General features: G+C 46.9%; 1 protein-coding gene across 7 annotated transcripts; it reads left to right on the top strand.

Annotated features, from left to right (window-relative positions):
* Positions 1-1,402: 1,402 nt before the first annotated feature.
* Positions 1,403-7,708, top strand: AP5S1 (adaptor related protein complex 5 subunit sigma 1). 7 transcript variants are annotated; one of them, XM_072800194.1, is made up of 4 exons: positions 1,403-1,529; positions 1,967-2,166; positions 2,605-2,796; positions 4,455-7,708. In XM_072800194.1, the coding sequence occupies exons 3-4, from the start codon at positions 2,621-2,623 to the stop codon at positions 4,879-4,881; spliced, it is 603 nt and encodes a 200-aa protein (XP_072656295.1). In that variant the 5' UTR covers positions 1,403-1,529; positions 1,967-2,166; positions 2,605-2,620; the 3' UTR covers positions 4,882-7,708. The 7 variants fall into 7 exon arrangements, with proteins under 7 accessions (XP_072656295.1, XP_072656296.1, XP_072656301.1 ...); XM_072800195.1 differs by having other exon boundaries at positions 1,444-1,539; XM_072800196.1 differs by lacking the exon at positions 1,403-1,529 and adding an exon at positions 1,591-1,614.
* The last annotated feature ends 7,779 nt before the right edge of the window (positions 7,709-15,487 follow it).

Here is a 15,487-nt window from a genome sequence, read left to right as displayed (position 1 = left end):
TTTTATACATGGCCCTGGGGAGGGAGGATGAGTGCTGCAGCCCGGGCAGGCCCACATCACCACCACAGGCAGACCCACAATGCAAAGGGGGCAACTGAATGCTAATGGGCAGTCCAGGGAAGAAGGTTTCCCCTAAGTTTTGGTCTGAGCGCATTTTGAAGGGCAAAAAAAGGGGAAGAAAGGGCATTCCAGGCTGAGAGAACAGCCAGTGTGGAGGCTCTGAGGCAAACAAAGAACATGGGTGTCTTGAGTGGTTCACATGCCAACAGGTGAGCGTATACATGCACGTGTGGGGCTGCTCAGGGAGGCAGTGAGGCTCAGGACAGTTCTTGCAGGGCCCCACATCCCTCTAGGAGGAGCCTCTAGTTGCAGCTTTACCCCGCTGCTTGGCTCTGGGGGCTGGTGCCTGGCAGTACCCCTTTCACTTTGAAATAAGTCTCTTCGGGCAGCCCGGGTGGCTCAGCGGTTTAGCGCCGCCTGCAGCCCAGGGCCTGTGGAGTCCCGGGATCGAGTCCCACGTCGGGCTCCCTGCAGGGAGCCTGCTTCTCCCTCTGCCTGGGTCTCTGCCTCTCTCTCTGTGTCTCCCTCATGAATAAATAAAATCTCAAAAAAAAAAAAAAAAAAAGGGAGGAAGTCTCTTCACTATACTCTGATAGCCTCCCTCAAGGCGGTGTCACCTTGCGACAAGTGGGAATATGAAGGTTAGAACTGGTCAGCCTGAAAACCCTGTGGGGCTTCACTGGGGCCCAGCGGAGTGACCTACCTGCCAGGGGCACGCAGCTGCTGACAGGGTGGGGACGAATTTGAATCATTCTACTCCAGCCCGAACGCTGGTCTTAATCCGCTGCAGGAGTCCACAACCCCAAGCTCCCCCACCCCTGCCTAAACAAGCACCTTTCACCTAAAAAAAATAACAATTTCCCCCCAAAAAGCCCAGGAATCTGCATTTTAAGAGGCACCCCAGCGACTCGCACGCACACTGCCCGGTTCGAGAAACGGCCAGACACTTTCAGGCCCCACGAGCCCCACGAGCAGGGCCCGCGGTGGCCCGAAACCCGCCCGCGACGACGCGGCCGCTCGGCGATCTCCGGAAGGTTCAGACGCCGAGCAGCTGCGCCCCCTCGCGGTCGCCAGGGGCAGTGGCCTGGGGCTTGGCTGGTCCAGGGCTCCGAGCGGGAACCCCCACACCCGCTCCGGGAATAACCGGCGTGGGCCCCTCTGGGAGTTCGAAGCAGGCATCTCTGGTGGGAGGGCCAAAGCCTTCCGCGCCGGAGGTCGCGATATCAGAACGCCACCCCTCCCCACTCCCCGACACAGAGCACCCGACGTGGGGGGGGGCGGGGGGGCGCGGGGGGAGCCCCGCCCCGCCCCGCCCCGCCCCGCCCCGCCCCGCCCCGCCCCGCCCCGCCCGCCGACCCTACGCGCGTCACCGGGCGCGCGCCCGCGACCGCTGTGCGCAGGCGCCTAGGAGCCGCCATTGCACTCCAGCTGCCAAGTGGAGCAGCCTGTTAGCGGAAGTCCTCGGGCAGGTAAGGAAGGGTGAGTACGACGCCTGGAGGACAGCGGCCCCGGGGCTGAAGGGACAGCACTCTCGGGGCAGGGTGCCTTGCTTAGGTGTGTTTGACTGGAGCAAGGAACTACAATCCCCCAAATGCACTGCGCTGCAGGCTTGCGCGAGGCAGTGACGTGAAGGTTTTGGTCGCTATCATGTCTATGTGAGGGGGGGGAGGGGACACAGTGGCGAGGGTTGATGACGCGCTCTTCGTGAGGCTGGAGGGCCACCAGAGGGCTGCGCCAGGTCGGCTGGCAGCCGTTCTCAAAGCGCCTTCGCGAACCTTCCTGCTTGACCAATTTAAGCTGATGATCTACTTACCCTGCAGTATTTAGAGGTTACTTCAGTGTGTATTTTTTCTTTTTCTTTTTCTTTTCTTTTCTTTTCTTTCTTGATTTTATTTATTCATGACAGAGGGAGAGGCAGAGACACAGGCAGAGGGAGAAGCAGGCTCCCTGCAGGGAGCCCGACGCGGGACTCGATCCCCGGCCTCCAGGATCACACCCTGGGCTGAAGGCGGCGCTAAACCGCTGAGCCACCGCCACCGGGGCTGCCCCAGTGTGTATTTTCTAAAAACAAGGACATTGTCCTATATTCAGGATATTCAGGATCAGGTAACATCGATTAAGACTATAACCTAAAATGTATATTGTCCTAATAATGCCTATGTTGAAACTACCCTTTTTTTGGCCAGGGACCCCATCACAGCCTGCGTTCAGCTGCCCTGTCTCCTTAGTGTCCAGTGCTCTGGAGCAGCAACCCAGGATCCCTGGACTCTTGTGACTTTGACACTCTTAAAGATTCCTGGCCATTTGTTTTGTAGAACCCGGTTTGGGGTTGCCTGAAATTTCTTCACTATTTGACTTATGGACAGAAGTCCTGCTGATCAGATGCCATTATTCAGAGGCAGGGAGTACATCCTGGGTGGCGGAGGAGAACCAGTGACCAACCAGCCACAGCAGCCCCCAGATATGCTCCCAGACCTGTTTTATGGTTGCCTACCCTGCTGGGCTTTCACACTTACCTCACCAAGGTCTCTGGCTTCCCTCTAGTGTCCACCCTGGAGCCATGGTCTACGCCTTCCTCATCCACACCTTGCGGGCTCCACAGGCCCAGGACATGGGCCTTTGCCGAGTGCTCTACTCCTGTGTCTTTGGTGCTGAGAATTCACCCGATGACCCACGACCACATGGTGCTGAGAGGGACAGGCTCCTCCGAAAGGAGCAGATTTTGGCTGTGGCCAGGTAACACGCAGGCCTTCACTGAATGCATGCCTGATTGTAATGGGTTTGGGAGGGGGAGTGCGTGGGAGGGTTGAGGAGGCACAGAGAATCAGACTAAGAGGCAGAGAGAAAATCTGAGTAGTGTTTCCACGAGTTGTCCCTCATTCACAAGTATTTGTGAAATGCTGCTGTCATTATAATGACTCTTACAGCTAGCATTTATCAAGCTTGTACATATGTGTTAAGTGTTTATGTTCTGAGCATTTCATGTATATGAACTCATTAATTCTTATAACAATCTATTGAGATAAATCGAGTTATTATCCCTGCTTTACAGACGAATAAACTGAAGTACAGGGATTTAACCAGCCCAAGGTTATGCAACTAGAACATGGCAGACTGGAATTTGAGTGTAGGCAGGCAAACCTTGGAACAGATTAAACATGCTTTGTGGGATCCCTGGGTGGCACAGTGGTTTGGCGCCTGCCTTTGGCCCAGGGCGCGATCCTGGAGACCCGGGATCGAATCCCACATCGGGCTTCCGGTGCATGGAGCCTGCTTCTCCCTCTGCCTGTGTCTCTGCCTCTCTCTCTTTCTCTCTCTGTGACTATCATAAATAAATAAAAATTTTAAAAAATTAAAAAAAAATAAACATGCTTTGCAGTGCAGGATTTCTCAGGGCTTTTAGTATATGTGCAGGCTTTATGAACTCCTAAGGAGGAGAGAGAATGTGATACATAGGGACTCTGAGCCCAGAGCCTCCTGAAAGCCTGGGATCCACAGAGAACAGTGTGGAAAACACTGTTCCAAATGTGGTGGCTGACCTTGGACCTTCCCCTCACAGAGCCAGATGGAGCCAGTAAGTGCCAGAATCTCTTTGCCTCTCTGCATTCTGTGTGGGGTGGAGAGATTAACATTCTGGGGCAGCCCTTTTGCCACCCCTTTTTTCCTCTGGGCCTTCCCCGCCCCTGCCTGGCACAGAAAACCAAAGGTCTTTAAAACCAGCCTGTGCATGGCCCAAATTAGAAGGTGATCCAGGAGGGATCAGACTGTGATTACAAAATCCTAAATGGCCAAGTGGAAGGTCTTTCTTTTTTGTTTGGAGAGGGTTGCAGGATGGGACAGGGTGGAGAGGCCCAGTTGAGTGTGGCTTTTACTTCTTGTGGCTTGCTTTTCTTTATGTTAAGGAGGCCTCTGTGAAATTGGTGGGGGCAGGATCTTTTTCTTCTGGTGCCCTTTCCTGGCCCAAGGGGCTATGTTCAAAACCTGCCTTCTCTCTCTCTCTCTCTTTTTTTTTTAAAGATTTTATTTATTCATGAAAGACACAGAGAGGCAGAGACACAGGCAGAGGGAGAAGCAGGCTCCTTGCAAGGATCGATGTGGAACTTGATTCCAGATCCTGGGATCATGCCCTGAGCCAAAGGCAGATGCTCAACTGCTGAGCCACCCAGGGGTCCCAGACCCCTTATCTTGAACACATGGAATGAAATGATTCAAGGCCTGGAGGCAGGAGCCTGGATTCCTGTCATGGTTCATGCTTCCTGCTTTGTGGTACTAAGCAGGTCATTTAGTTTCTCTAGGACTCAGTTTCTGCATCTGAGATGTGGAGTTAATAGCAACTCTCAATTCTCAGGGTGGCTGTGAGGATGACAGAAGTCTGACCCACTCACTCTCTGCAGGCAGGTGGAATCGATGTGCCGGCTGCAGCAGCAGGCATCTGGCCGGACCCCCATGGACCTGCAGCCTCAGTCTTCAGATGAGCCAGTGCCCTTGCATGAGGCCCCAGTTGGGGCCTTCCGTCTGGCAGCAGGGGACCCTTTCCAGGAGGTGCGGACAGTGGTGTGGCTGGGTGTGCTCTCATTAGGCTTCGCCTTGGTGCTAGATCCCCATGAGAACCTACTGCTGGCTGAGGGCACACTCCGGCTCCTGGTACGCCTCCTCCTCGACCACCTTCGGCTGCTGACCCCAAGCGCCAACCTCCTGCTTCGGGCAGATCGCATTGAGGGCATCCTTGCCCGCTTCCTGCCCCATGGTCAACTGCTCTTCCTCAATGACCAGTTTGTCCAGGGTCTGGAGAAGGAATTCAGTGCTGCATGGCCCCGCTGACTCCTCACTGGGATGGGACTTCTGAAGGGGCAAGGAGGGAGGACAGGGATGGATGGACACACAGCCAGGTGAAGCTTGGCATTGGCCTCCTTCCCAGCCTGCTCCCAGCTCTTGTGTGGTACCACACCCAGGACAGGTGGATGGCTCAAGTTGGCAGAGAGGAGGGGGGGTGGGCAAGGGGTGGTGGGGAGGAATCCCAGAACATCCTGTCCCTGGAGTTGCCATCTGACTCATTCAGACTGCTGCAGTGGGCCAGCCCCACCTGTCCTTGACCCCAGTTTCTCCCATCTCCAGCAGCCAGCCCCCAAAACAGTCCACCAGTTGCTAGTGTTGGAGCATGAGGAGTGGAACTCAGCCCACTTTCTCTTCCAAATCCACAGTTGTTGCAGTGCAAAAGGAATCAGAGACTCCCAGGGTGGGGGAGCTGGCTGCTGCCTTTACACCCACTTAGGCAGCATTATCAAAGATTTTGTCAGTGAGGGCCTGCTTGGTGTCCAGCCCCATCACAGTTCACAAATGTGTCATTCATTCAGCAGGGGGATTCTTTTTTTTTTTTTTTTTTTTAAGATTTTATTTATTCATGAGAGAGACAGAGAGAGGCAGAGACACAGGCAGAGGGAGAAGCAGGCCCCACTCAGGGAGCCTGATGTGGGACTCGATCCCGGGTCCCCAGGATCACGCCCTGGGCTGAAGGTGGTGCTAAACTGCTGGGCCACTGGGGCTGCCCCAGCAGGGAGATTCTGTAACTCCTTTTGGGCCCAGCCCTTGCCAACCAGGCAGCCTTGAGATAATCATAGGTTTCCCTCGTCTTCAGGGAGAGAAGGTACCATCAGGTGGGTGCAAGAGATCTGGCCAGGGTGAGGTTCTTTCTTATTTTGAAGTAAAAGCACCAATTGTGTGATTTCACTCTCTATTTATTTAAGTTTGGCTAATGCATATTTGCTTCAATGAGTACTTGCCTCTTTGTATGGCTCTGAGTTGGATATCTGAGCCTTTATGGTCAGAGATGCCCTCCAAGAAGCGGAGACCTCTTGTGCCTCACATCACTCTTGTCTCCTGTGCCTCCTTTGGGTAGCAGTACTTGTTTTCTCTACCAAAATGTGGTGGGTTGGCATGGATCTCTGAGAAGCAGAGCCTGAGGTAAGGATTAAATACAAGTGGTTTACATGGGAGGTGATCCCAGGAAGCACTGGAAGGGGAGGCAGCCCATACAAGTATCAAGGATACTTGGATTATCAAGGATAGGTAGGGAGCTTTGTACCTCTAGGGACCTGTAATACAATAGTCGGCTCTAAATGAACATTGGAGGGGTGATGGGCTGTGGATGTTTGTCTGCCATTCCCTTCAGTCAGTGGTTGTGAGTTGGTCCTAGGGCAAATTCCCTGGCTCTTTCTGCCTCCAGAAAAAGGCAGTGTGGAGCTGGGCCTCGCTGCACAGTGGTCGAACCCAAAGGGATGTGCATGGGGCACCAAACTCCTATTAAAAGTCATTAATCAGCAGCTCCTAGTGGTGGTTTAAAATTATTCCATTGGAAAAAACCTCCATCAACATCAGTTTTCATGATCTGAATGTTACCTGTGAAGCATGGCTTTCTTGGATAGGAAAAACTAGCCTCCTTAGGTGGTCATGGTTTAGGTTTGTGCCCCATCATGCTTCCCAAGTATCAGGTGCCATTTGGCACCCAAAAAGGACCCATTCACACCCACTCAGGAGGCAGCACCTATGATCGAGGTTTTGCTTTCTCGAGTCTGCAGCCAACACCATCAGCCATGCTGTGTTTTACACCATCACCATTGGGACAAGGCTACCTTCTCCATCAAAGGGTGCCACAAATCACCCTCTGACTTTGAAGACCTAAAGGGACCTTACTCTGTGTGTGGCAAGTCGTGCCACTGGAAATGTTCCACAGATCCTAGTGGGACACCAGTGCTCTATACAGTTGGCTCTCTTGGGCTACCCTTTCCTTCATTCCAGGTTAGTGGTCCTGGTGGGGTGCCCATGTTCTCACAAGAACAGGCTCCTCTGGTTTTGTTTGAAGGGCTCAAGCTTGTCTGGTCTGAAACCTTTCTGCCAATTTTTCTTTTCTTTTTAAAGATTATTTATTCATGAGAGACACAGAGAGAGAACAGACACAGGCAGAGGGAGAAGCAGGCTCCATGCAGGGACCCCGATGTGGAACTCGATCCCAGGACTTTGGGATCATGCCCTGGGCTGAAGGCAGACACTCAACTGCTGAGCCACCCAGGTGCCCCCCTATAGTGGTAAGTCTTAAAGGCAGGTAGTATCAGTCCTCTTTGTTCTTCAATAATGAGTTGGCTATTCTGGATCTTTTGCCTCTACGTATATACTTTAGAATCAGTTTGTCACATCCACAAAACATCTTGTTGGGAATTTGATTGGGATCACATTAAATCTGTAGACCAAATATATCAAGTTGGGAAGAACTGACATTTTGACAATTTTGAGTCTTCTGATCCGTGAACGGGGAATAATATCTCTCCACTTATTTTTTTTCTCCTTTGATTTCTTTCATCAGGGTTTTGTGGTTTTCTTCATATAAATCTTATGCATATTTTGTTATATTTATACTTAAATTTCATTTTGGGGGTGTTAATGGTAGCTGTGTAAATGACAATATATTTTCGATTCTATTTGTTCATTTTTGATATAGAGGAAAGTGACCTTTAAATATTAATTTTATATCCTGCAACCTTGCTATGATAATTTATTCATCCAACAGTTTTTCTTCTGAATCTTTCGTATTTTCTACATGGGCAATCGTGTCATCTGTGAACAAATAAAGTTTTATTTCTTCCTTTCCAGTGTATTTAGCTTTTATTTCCTTTTCTTATTGAATTAGTAGCACTTTCAGTGCAGTGTTGAAAAGGAGGGGTGAGATGGGACCTCCTTTTCTTGTTCCTGATCTTAGTGGGGAAGCTTCTAGTCTCTTGCTATTGACTGATGTTGACTGCAGATTTTTGTAGATAGTCTGTATTAAGTCGAGGAAGTTCTCTTCTATCCCTAGTTTGCTGAGTTTTTACCATGAATAGGTGTTGGATTTTGTCAAATGTCTTTTCTGCATCTACTTTTATGATCATATGATTTTTCTTCTTTAGTCTGTTGATATAATGGATTACATTAACTTTTTCAAATGTTGAACCAGCCTTGCATACCTGGGATAGACCATATTTCGTCAGTTATAGTGTATAATTCTTTTTATACATTGTTGGATTTTATTGCTAATATTTGTTGAGGACTTTTACATCTATGTTCATGACCGATATTGGTCTGTAACTTTCTTATATCATCTGGTTTTTGTATTGGTGTGATACTTGCCTCATAGAATGAGTTAGGAAATATTCCCTCTGCTTCTGTCTTCTGGAAGAGATTTTAGAGAAACAGTATATCTTTTTCCTTAAATATTTGGTAGAATTACCAGAGAACCCACCTGGGCCAGCCTTGACTTTTTAAACTGTTATATTTTATTTTGAAGATTTTATTTATTTGAGATAGAAAAAGAACACAAAGCAGGGGGAGGGAGAGGGAGAAGCAGACAGCCCCTCTGAGCAGGGAGGATTGAACTCCCGACCTGGAGTTCAATCCCGGGACCCTGGGATCATGACCTGAGCTAAAGGCAGACACTTAACTGACTGAAGTGCACAGGTGCCCCGTTTATTATTTTATCTTGTTTATTTTATTTTTTAAAGATTTTTATTTATCCATTCATGACAGACATAGAGAGAGAGAGGCAGAGACACAGGCAGAGGGAGAAGCAGGCTCCATGTAGGGAGCCCGACGTGGGACTCGATCCCGGGACTCCAGGATCGTGCCCCAGGCCAAAGGCAGGCGCTAAACCACTGAGCCACCCAAGGATCCCCTATTATTTTATTTTTTAATTAAATTTTATTTTTCAAACAGGTAACATGGTTTAGAAATCAAAATGATAGGGATGCCTGGGTGGCTCAGTAGTTGAGTGTCAGCCTTTGGCTCAGGGTGTGATCCCAGACCCTGGGATTGAGTCCCACATTCGGCTTTCTGCAGGGAACCTGCTTCTCCCCCTGCCTATGTCTCTGATTCACTCTGTGTGTCTCTTATGAACAAATAAATGAATAAATAAATCCTTAAAAAAATTAAAATGATAAAGTTTTTGTTTTTGTTTTTTTTTTTTTTAAGATTTTATTTATTTATTCATGAGAGACACACAGAGAGAGAGAGAGGCAGAGACACAGGCAGAGGGAGAAGCAGGCTCCATGCAGGGAGCCTGACGTGGGACTCGATCCTGGGTCTCCAGGATCACACCCTGGGCTGAAGGCGGCGCTAAACCGCTGAGCCACCCGGGCTGCCCAAAATGATAAAGTTTTTATTGAAAAAACTTGCTCCCACCTCTGTCCCCATTCACTGTGTTCCTCCCACTGCCTCAAGGATAATAGCTTTCTAGGTTTTCTACATATCTCTTTACACAAATATAAACAAATGTGAACTTGTATTCTTTTTTTAAGATTTTATTTATTTATCTATTTACTTGAGAGAGGGCACAGAGGGAGAGTGAGAAGGAGAAGCAGACTCCTTGCTGAGCAGAGAGACCAATTTGGGGCTCAATCCCAGGACCCTGAGATCATCACCTGAGCTGAAGGCAGACACTGAGCCAGCTGAGCCACCCAGGCGCCCTAAGAACCCGATTCTTGATCTCAGATCAGATCTTGATCTCAGGCTAGTGAGTTCAAGCCCCACCTTGGGCTCCACACTAGGTATGGAGCCTCCTTAAAAAAAAAAGTTTAAAAATATTATTGAAATATAATTGATACACAATGTTATATTAGTTTCAGGTGTACAGCAGAGTGATTCAGCAATTCTCTACATTATGCATTGGTCCCCACAAGTGTAGTCACCATCTGTCACCATACACATTGTTAACAGTATTATTGGGTGTATTCCCCATGCTGTACTTTGCATCTCCATTGACTTACGTATTTTATATCTGGAGTACCTTTTACTTCCCTTTATTTCACCCATCCCTCCACCCCTTAATCCTTTTAACATGGCAGATCTCAGAAAGCATTGGAAAAGAAAAATGACTTCCCGAAAATGTCTTATTTTTCCATGAGGTAGAAACTCTGGGCTGAGGCCCCACTGGACTCAGTTCAGCTTGGCCTAAGAGAGCCTGCAGACTATGAAGTTCATGAGGCTCTGTGTGACTCAGACCTCTAACCTCTTGATTGTTCCAGTCCTCCACTGCATGGATGTGGTGCATCCCTTAGTGTTGGAATGGCAGTTGCCTGAGCCCTCATCCAACCCATTGTAGGACACTCAGCACTGCCTTGGCACATCATATGTGTCTCCGAGCCATCACTTCTCATCTTCTCTGGTTCTGTGGTATTGTCAGACTCATTTGGGTCTCAAGACATGTAGCTCCTCTCTTCTCTCGTGGGTGCTGTGTCTGTCCAGACTCAGAATACCTGTTCTTTCCTTTGATACACCTTCAAATCATGCATTTGGGTGTAGCAAACTTTTACGAAAGTTTAAGAGGATAGAGGACAATTATCTTAAACAACAAAGAGCAAAAAACTTGATTGATTGTGAGACATTCCTGTTTTCTGAGTGTCTAGATCATTCCCCCTAAAGGGGTCTTCTTACTCCTAGCTCCTCCTGGAGCCTAAGCATCCCATCAACTTTCAGTCTGTTGCCTTCCTTCTGTTTATTAAAAATTGTCTGTCTTCTTTTTATTATATAATATATATATAACATAAAATTGACCATTTTAACCACTTTTAAATGTACAATTTAGTGGCATTAAGTATATTCACAACATTCTGTTTCCAGCATGTTTTATCATGCGAAGCAGAAACCCCGCATCCATTAAGTGGTACCTTCTCATGCTTCTTTCTGTGCTGTTTGTGCTCAGCAGCCATGTTTCATTCATGTTCATTCCCCTGTCCTGTTCATACTGAGCAGTGTACCCCACCCAGCTTGGCTTCAGGCCTGCCTATTGATGACATACTTGTGCCCACTTAAAAAGGAGAAAGAAAAAGACTGTTCTGGGTCTCCCATCTGAAGCAACTCAAAGCACATTTTCAATTCTGCTTTGAACTTACAAACTTTTACAGGATATGATTAAATTCTCAAGCAAGAATCCCTTCCCCACTGTTTGTAGGCTTAAAGGGGCCCATAGAAAGATATATCTTTCCAGACATGAATTGTATATACCCATTAAGAAGCAGATATAGCTGTTAAATTTTTTAAAATCAGTTTTCTCTACCTTCCCGCCATTACTTATATTTATTTGTGTGTTATTTAGTTTCATGTTTCTGTTTCCCATCAAGCTAGGACCTCCAGAAGGATTCACATTGTGTCTCTTATTTTCTACAATTAAACATAGCACCTGGCATGTAGCAGGCACCCAAAATATATTAAACAAATGGATGAATGCATGAATGAGAGGTAGTTTTTAGGAGGCCCTTGAGGCCAGGGAATCTGCAGCCTCACCGTGTAACAACTTTTTCTTTCTCCTGGGAAGCAGATGGAAACAACAGACTGCCTCTGTTATCTCTCAAGGATGGTACGCCCAGAACCACATGTCTCTTTCCCAGATGATAAGCTGCTTGTTACAGCAAAGGAAGCAGTGATGTTGCATTTGCAACTTTCCTGCTACAAGCTCCTCGTGTTCAGAACTTTAGCTTGCTTTTTACACTGCTGCTGTTCATGGGAACGAATGATCCTTTTCTTCAGTGTTCTGAAAGAGGTTAGCGTTATGATTGGATGTTAGCATAGGCCTATGATTTCTGCCCCTAGGAAAGGTGAGTAAGAGTGGTCAGAACTCCTCTTCTCTCCAAAATAATCGTCTGGGTTGGAGCAACAGCCTAGCAGTAGTCAGAGCAACACCTTCTATGTTCACCCCAATTATGCGGGCCATGGTGGCTTGAGGGTGCAGAAATCTTTGGCCCAGCAAAGACTCTGCCTTAAGCTAGAGTTGGCAGCACAGCATTTACTCTCTGGGCATTGCTTGGGGTCGATACTTGATCAAAAATAAAAAGGACATTAAAGCCCTATGACAAATGTTTGTTTCAGTAACAAATAAATGCTACTTAAGTAGCATTATGTATAAACAATAATCTGAGGTATCCATATCATGATATGACAATATCTATCATTTCTTTTAGTGAACAAGTCTCAGATTCTGCTAAGACTGTGTTGCTTGTGGCCAGCATTTAAAAAGGAAGGAGAGGGGATCCCTGGGTGGCTCAGTGGTTTAGCACCTGCCTTTGGCCCAGGCGTGATCCTGGAGTCCCAGGATCGAGTCCTGCCTGCATTGAGCTCCCGGCATGGAGCCTGCTTCTCCCTCTGCCTGTGTCTCTGCCTCTTTCTTTCTCTTTCTCTTCTCTTTCTCTTTTTCTTTCTCTTTCTGTGTGTCTCTCATGAATAAATTAAAAAATCTTTTAAAAAAATAAAAGGGAAGGAAATTATAAAAGGCAGTTTTGGAATTGGGGGATGATGGATGTATTCATTATCTTGGTTGTGATGATGGTTTTGTAGGTATACACATAAGTCAAATCTCATCAAATTGTACACGTTAAGTATGTGTAGTGCTCAGGAGATAAATAAATCCACCAACAAAAAGAGCGCTGGCCCCCACAGAGAGGAAATGTTTAATATTTCAGTGACTATTTCAGTACAGTTGGGACATTTGGGTAATCCTGTGTATTTTTAAATGCTTTGAAACACGCTGCTCTGGCCTCTGGACTTTACTCATGCAAGGAATCATTGGCCTGAACCAAGTTAAGCATCCATGCTCTAAAGAGACAGAATAGTCTCATACATGAGACTCTTCTTATGTTCTGGCCTGTGGGGTTTTTGTAGAGGCCAATCCCCATCTAGCTGCCCCAATAGGAAGCCAACCAGTGGATGTGTACAGAACTCCCCAGTGCTTTTTATTGCCTCATTCTTAATGCAAACAGTGTTCTCCAGCCATTAGGGGAAAGACTGCCAACACAAAAAAGAAACTAAGCAAAGAGCAAAAAGTAGCTTTAGAGGAAAACCATGCAGGGAACATTAGAAAAAAAAAAGTAAGCCTCTCTAATTACTATTCTCAGTAATTAGATTCAGGAAGATATCACATCCATAAGGTTTGGTTTATGGAACAACAGAGTATAAGAATGAGTTCTCAGAAAGTAAAGATATTGCTTACATTAAAATTTAATTTGAAGATCTGGAAAGTAAAGGAACCCAGGAAACAGGACAAAATACAGGAACAGAAAAGGTAAGATACAGGAAATCTTGTTGCTTTGGACAGAAGAGAAAGAAGGTACTTGAGATTTGCTGGCTAGTTCTAGGAGTGGGAGATATTGTGGGTGCCAAGGACTCATGTGGTGGACTGCCCTGACTTATCATTCCACCCTTCATTCACACCCTTGCCCTGTGGCTTTACATCACCTTCTGAAAGAGGTGGAAATCTATTTCCACTCCCATTGAATCTGAGCCAGTCTTAGTGACTTGCTTTGGCCAGCAGAATGTGGCAGAAGTGATGGGCCATATTGGAGTTGAGGCCCAAAGAACATTTTGAGCTCTCAGAAACCTGCCAGGCCATCATGAAAACAAGCCTAGGCTAGCCTGCTGGAGAGTGAGAGACCACATGGAACAGAGATGATCCATCCCAGCTGATATTGTCTTTGGCCAGTCAGTTCCCAACAAATTTGGGAACTGGCATGAGTGAGCTGGACTAAGATGAGAACAGTGTAGCTGAGCCTCAGATCAGATCACCAACCTGCAGAATCGTGAGCTAAATAAATGGTTGGTATTTTAGTCAGTTACATTTTGGGATAGCTTTTTTACTCCCCGAAAGCCAAGTGCTGCAACCAGTTCTAAGTCCTTTTAGGGGGCTTTCCTATATCTGCAAAGGCTGGAAAGTAGAAAAATACATTTACCAGAGTCCTTTGCAGCTAGAGTTAAGAATATAAAATGAGGGATGCCTGGGTCGCTCAGTGTTTGAGAATCTGACTTTGGCTCAGGGCGTGATCCCAGGGTCTTGGGATGGAGTCCAACATCGGGCTCCCTGCGGATGCTTCTCCCTCTGCCTATGTTTTTGCTTCTCTCTGTGTGTCTCTCATGAATAAATAAATAAATCTTTAAAAAAAGAATATAAAATGAGGGGTGTCTGGGTTCCTCAGTGAGTTGGATGTCCAGACTTGTGATTTTGGCTCAGGTCATAATCCCATGGGTCATGGGACCAAGTCCCCAGTTGGGCTCTGTACTTAGCGGGAATCTGCTTGGGATTCTCTCCTTCTGCCCCTCCTCCTGCTCACACACACACTCTCTTAAATAATCTTTTAAATAAAAAAAAATATTTTAAATTATATAGATAGATGATAGAGACATAGAGACATAGGTATATATGATCTATTAGATGCCCCCATCAGAGATTTAGGGGGTGGGGGCCATCTTCCTGCTACCACTTCTGCCGACAGCAGGGACACAAATGTGAGGGTCTAGAGCCAGTCTCAGCAGCCAGACTTGGCATTCCTGCACTGACTAGATATTGAGAGAGAGCTGTGTGGGGCTGAGGGTGACAGCAGGGGCCTTCTTGCTTCTGCCTGGGTGATGTGCTCTTGATTCAGTTACTCCCCTTGGCAGCCTCCTGCTGCCTGCAGCTACCCCCGCCCCCCACACCCGCCACCTCCAATTTTGAAATAAACTAATTCTCTCTATAAAATTCCTACCTGTTGGGGAAAAAAGAAACTGACCAAGTTATGTGTTGGTGAAATAGAGGACTGAATTGGATCACCTGAAACCATCAGTACCCTGCCGGTGGGAGTGTAAAATGATGCAACCACTTTGGCAAATTGCTTGGAAGCTTTTTGTTTGTTTAAGTAGTCTCCATCTGCAATGTGGGGCTTGACTCACGACTTTGAAACCAAAAGTCATATGCTCTACCAACTGAGACAGCTAGCCATCCCTGGAAGCTTCTAATAAAGTAAACATATCCTATTGTCCAACAATTTTTAAATGAGTGCATAACTCCACAAAAAGATTTATATGTGAATGTTCATAGCAGCTTTATTGCTAGTAGCCCGAACCCAAAGAGGCCCAAATATTCCATAGAAAATAGAATGAATAAAAAAATTGTGGCATATTTATATAATAGAATACTACTCAGCAATGAAAGAACAAATTCCTGAAACAAGCAACAACATAGATGAATGTCAAAAACACGTTGGGTAGAGGCACCTGGCTGTCTCAGTCAGTGGAGCATGCAACTCTGAATTTGAGCACCATGTTAGGGTAAGAGATTACTTAAAAAAAAAATGCTAGGGGATCCCTGGGTGGCTCAGTGGTTTGGCGCCTGCCTTTGGCCTAGGACGTGGTCCTGGAGTCCCAGGATCGAGTCCTGCATCAGGCTCCCTGCATGGAGCCTGCTTCTCCCTCTGCCTGTGTTTCTGCCTCTCTCTCTCTCTCTCTGTCTCTCATGAATAAATAAATAAAAATCTTTTTAAAAAATACTACATGAAAGATGCCAGACACAAAACAGCATGTATTTATTTGATTTTGTTTATTTTTTTAAAAAAATATTTTATTTATTTATTCATGAAAGACACACACACACAGAGGCAGAGAC

The sequence above is a fragment of the Canis lupus genome, chromosome 26 (genome assembly GCF_048164855.1).
Source record: "Canis lupus baileyi chromosome 26, mCanLup2.hap1, whole genome shotgun sequence".
NCBI classification, from domain to species: Eukaryota; Metazoa; Chordata; class Mammalia; order Carnivora; family Canidae; genus Canis; species Canis lupus.
This window is presented reverse-complemented; position numbering and strand designations above follow the sequence as displayed.

What these genes read in the sequence shown, in the direction of transcription:
- AP5S1 (XM_072800194.1), top strand. Translation starts at nt 2,621, where the DNA reads ATGGTCTACGCCTTCCTCATCCACACCTTGCGGGCTCCACAGGCCCAG. An exon ending in CAGATTTTGGCTGTGGCCAG is followed by an intron (nt 2,797 to 4,454) that starts GTAACACGCAGG and finishes CACTCTCTGCAG; the next exon opens with GCAGGTGGAATCGATGTGCC.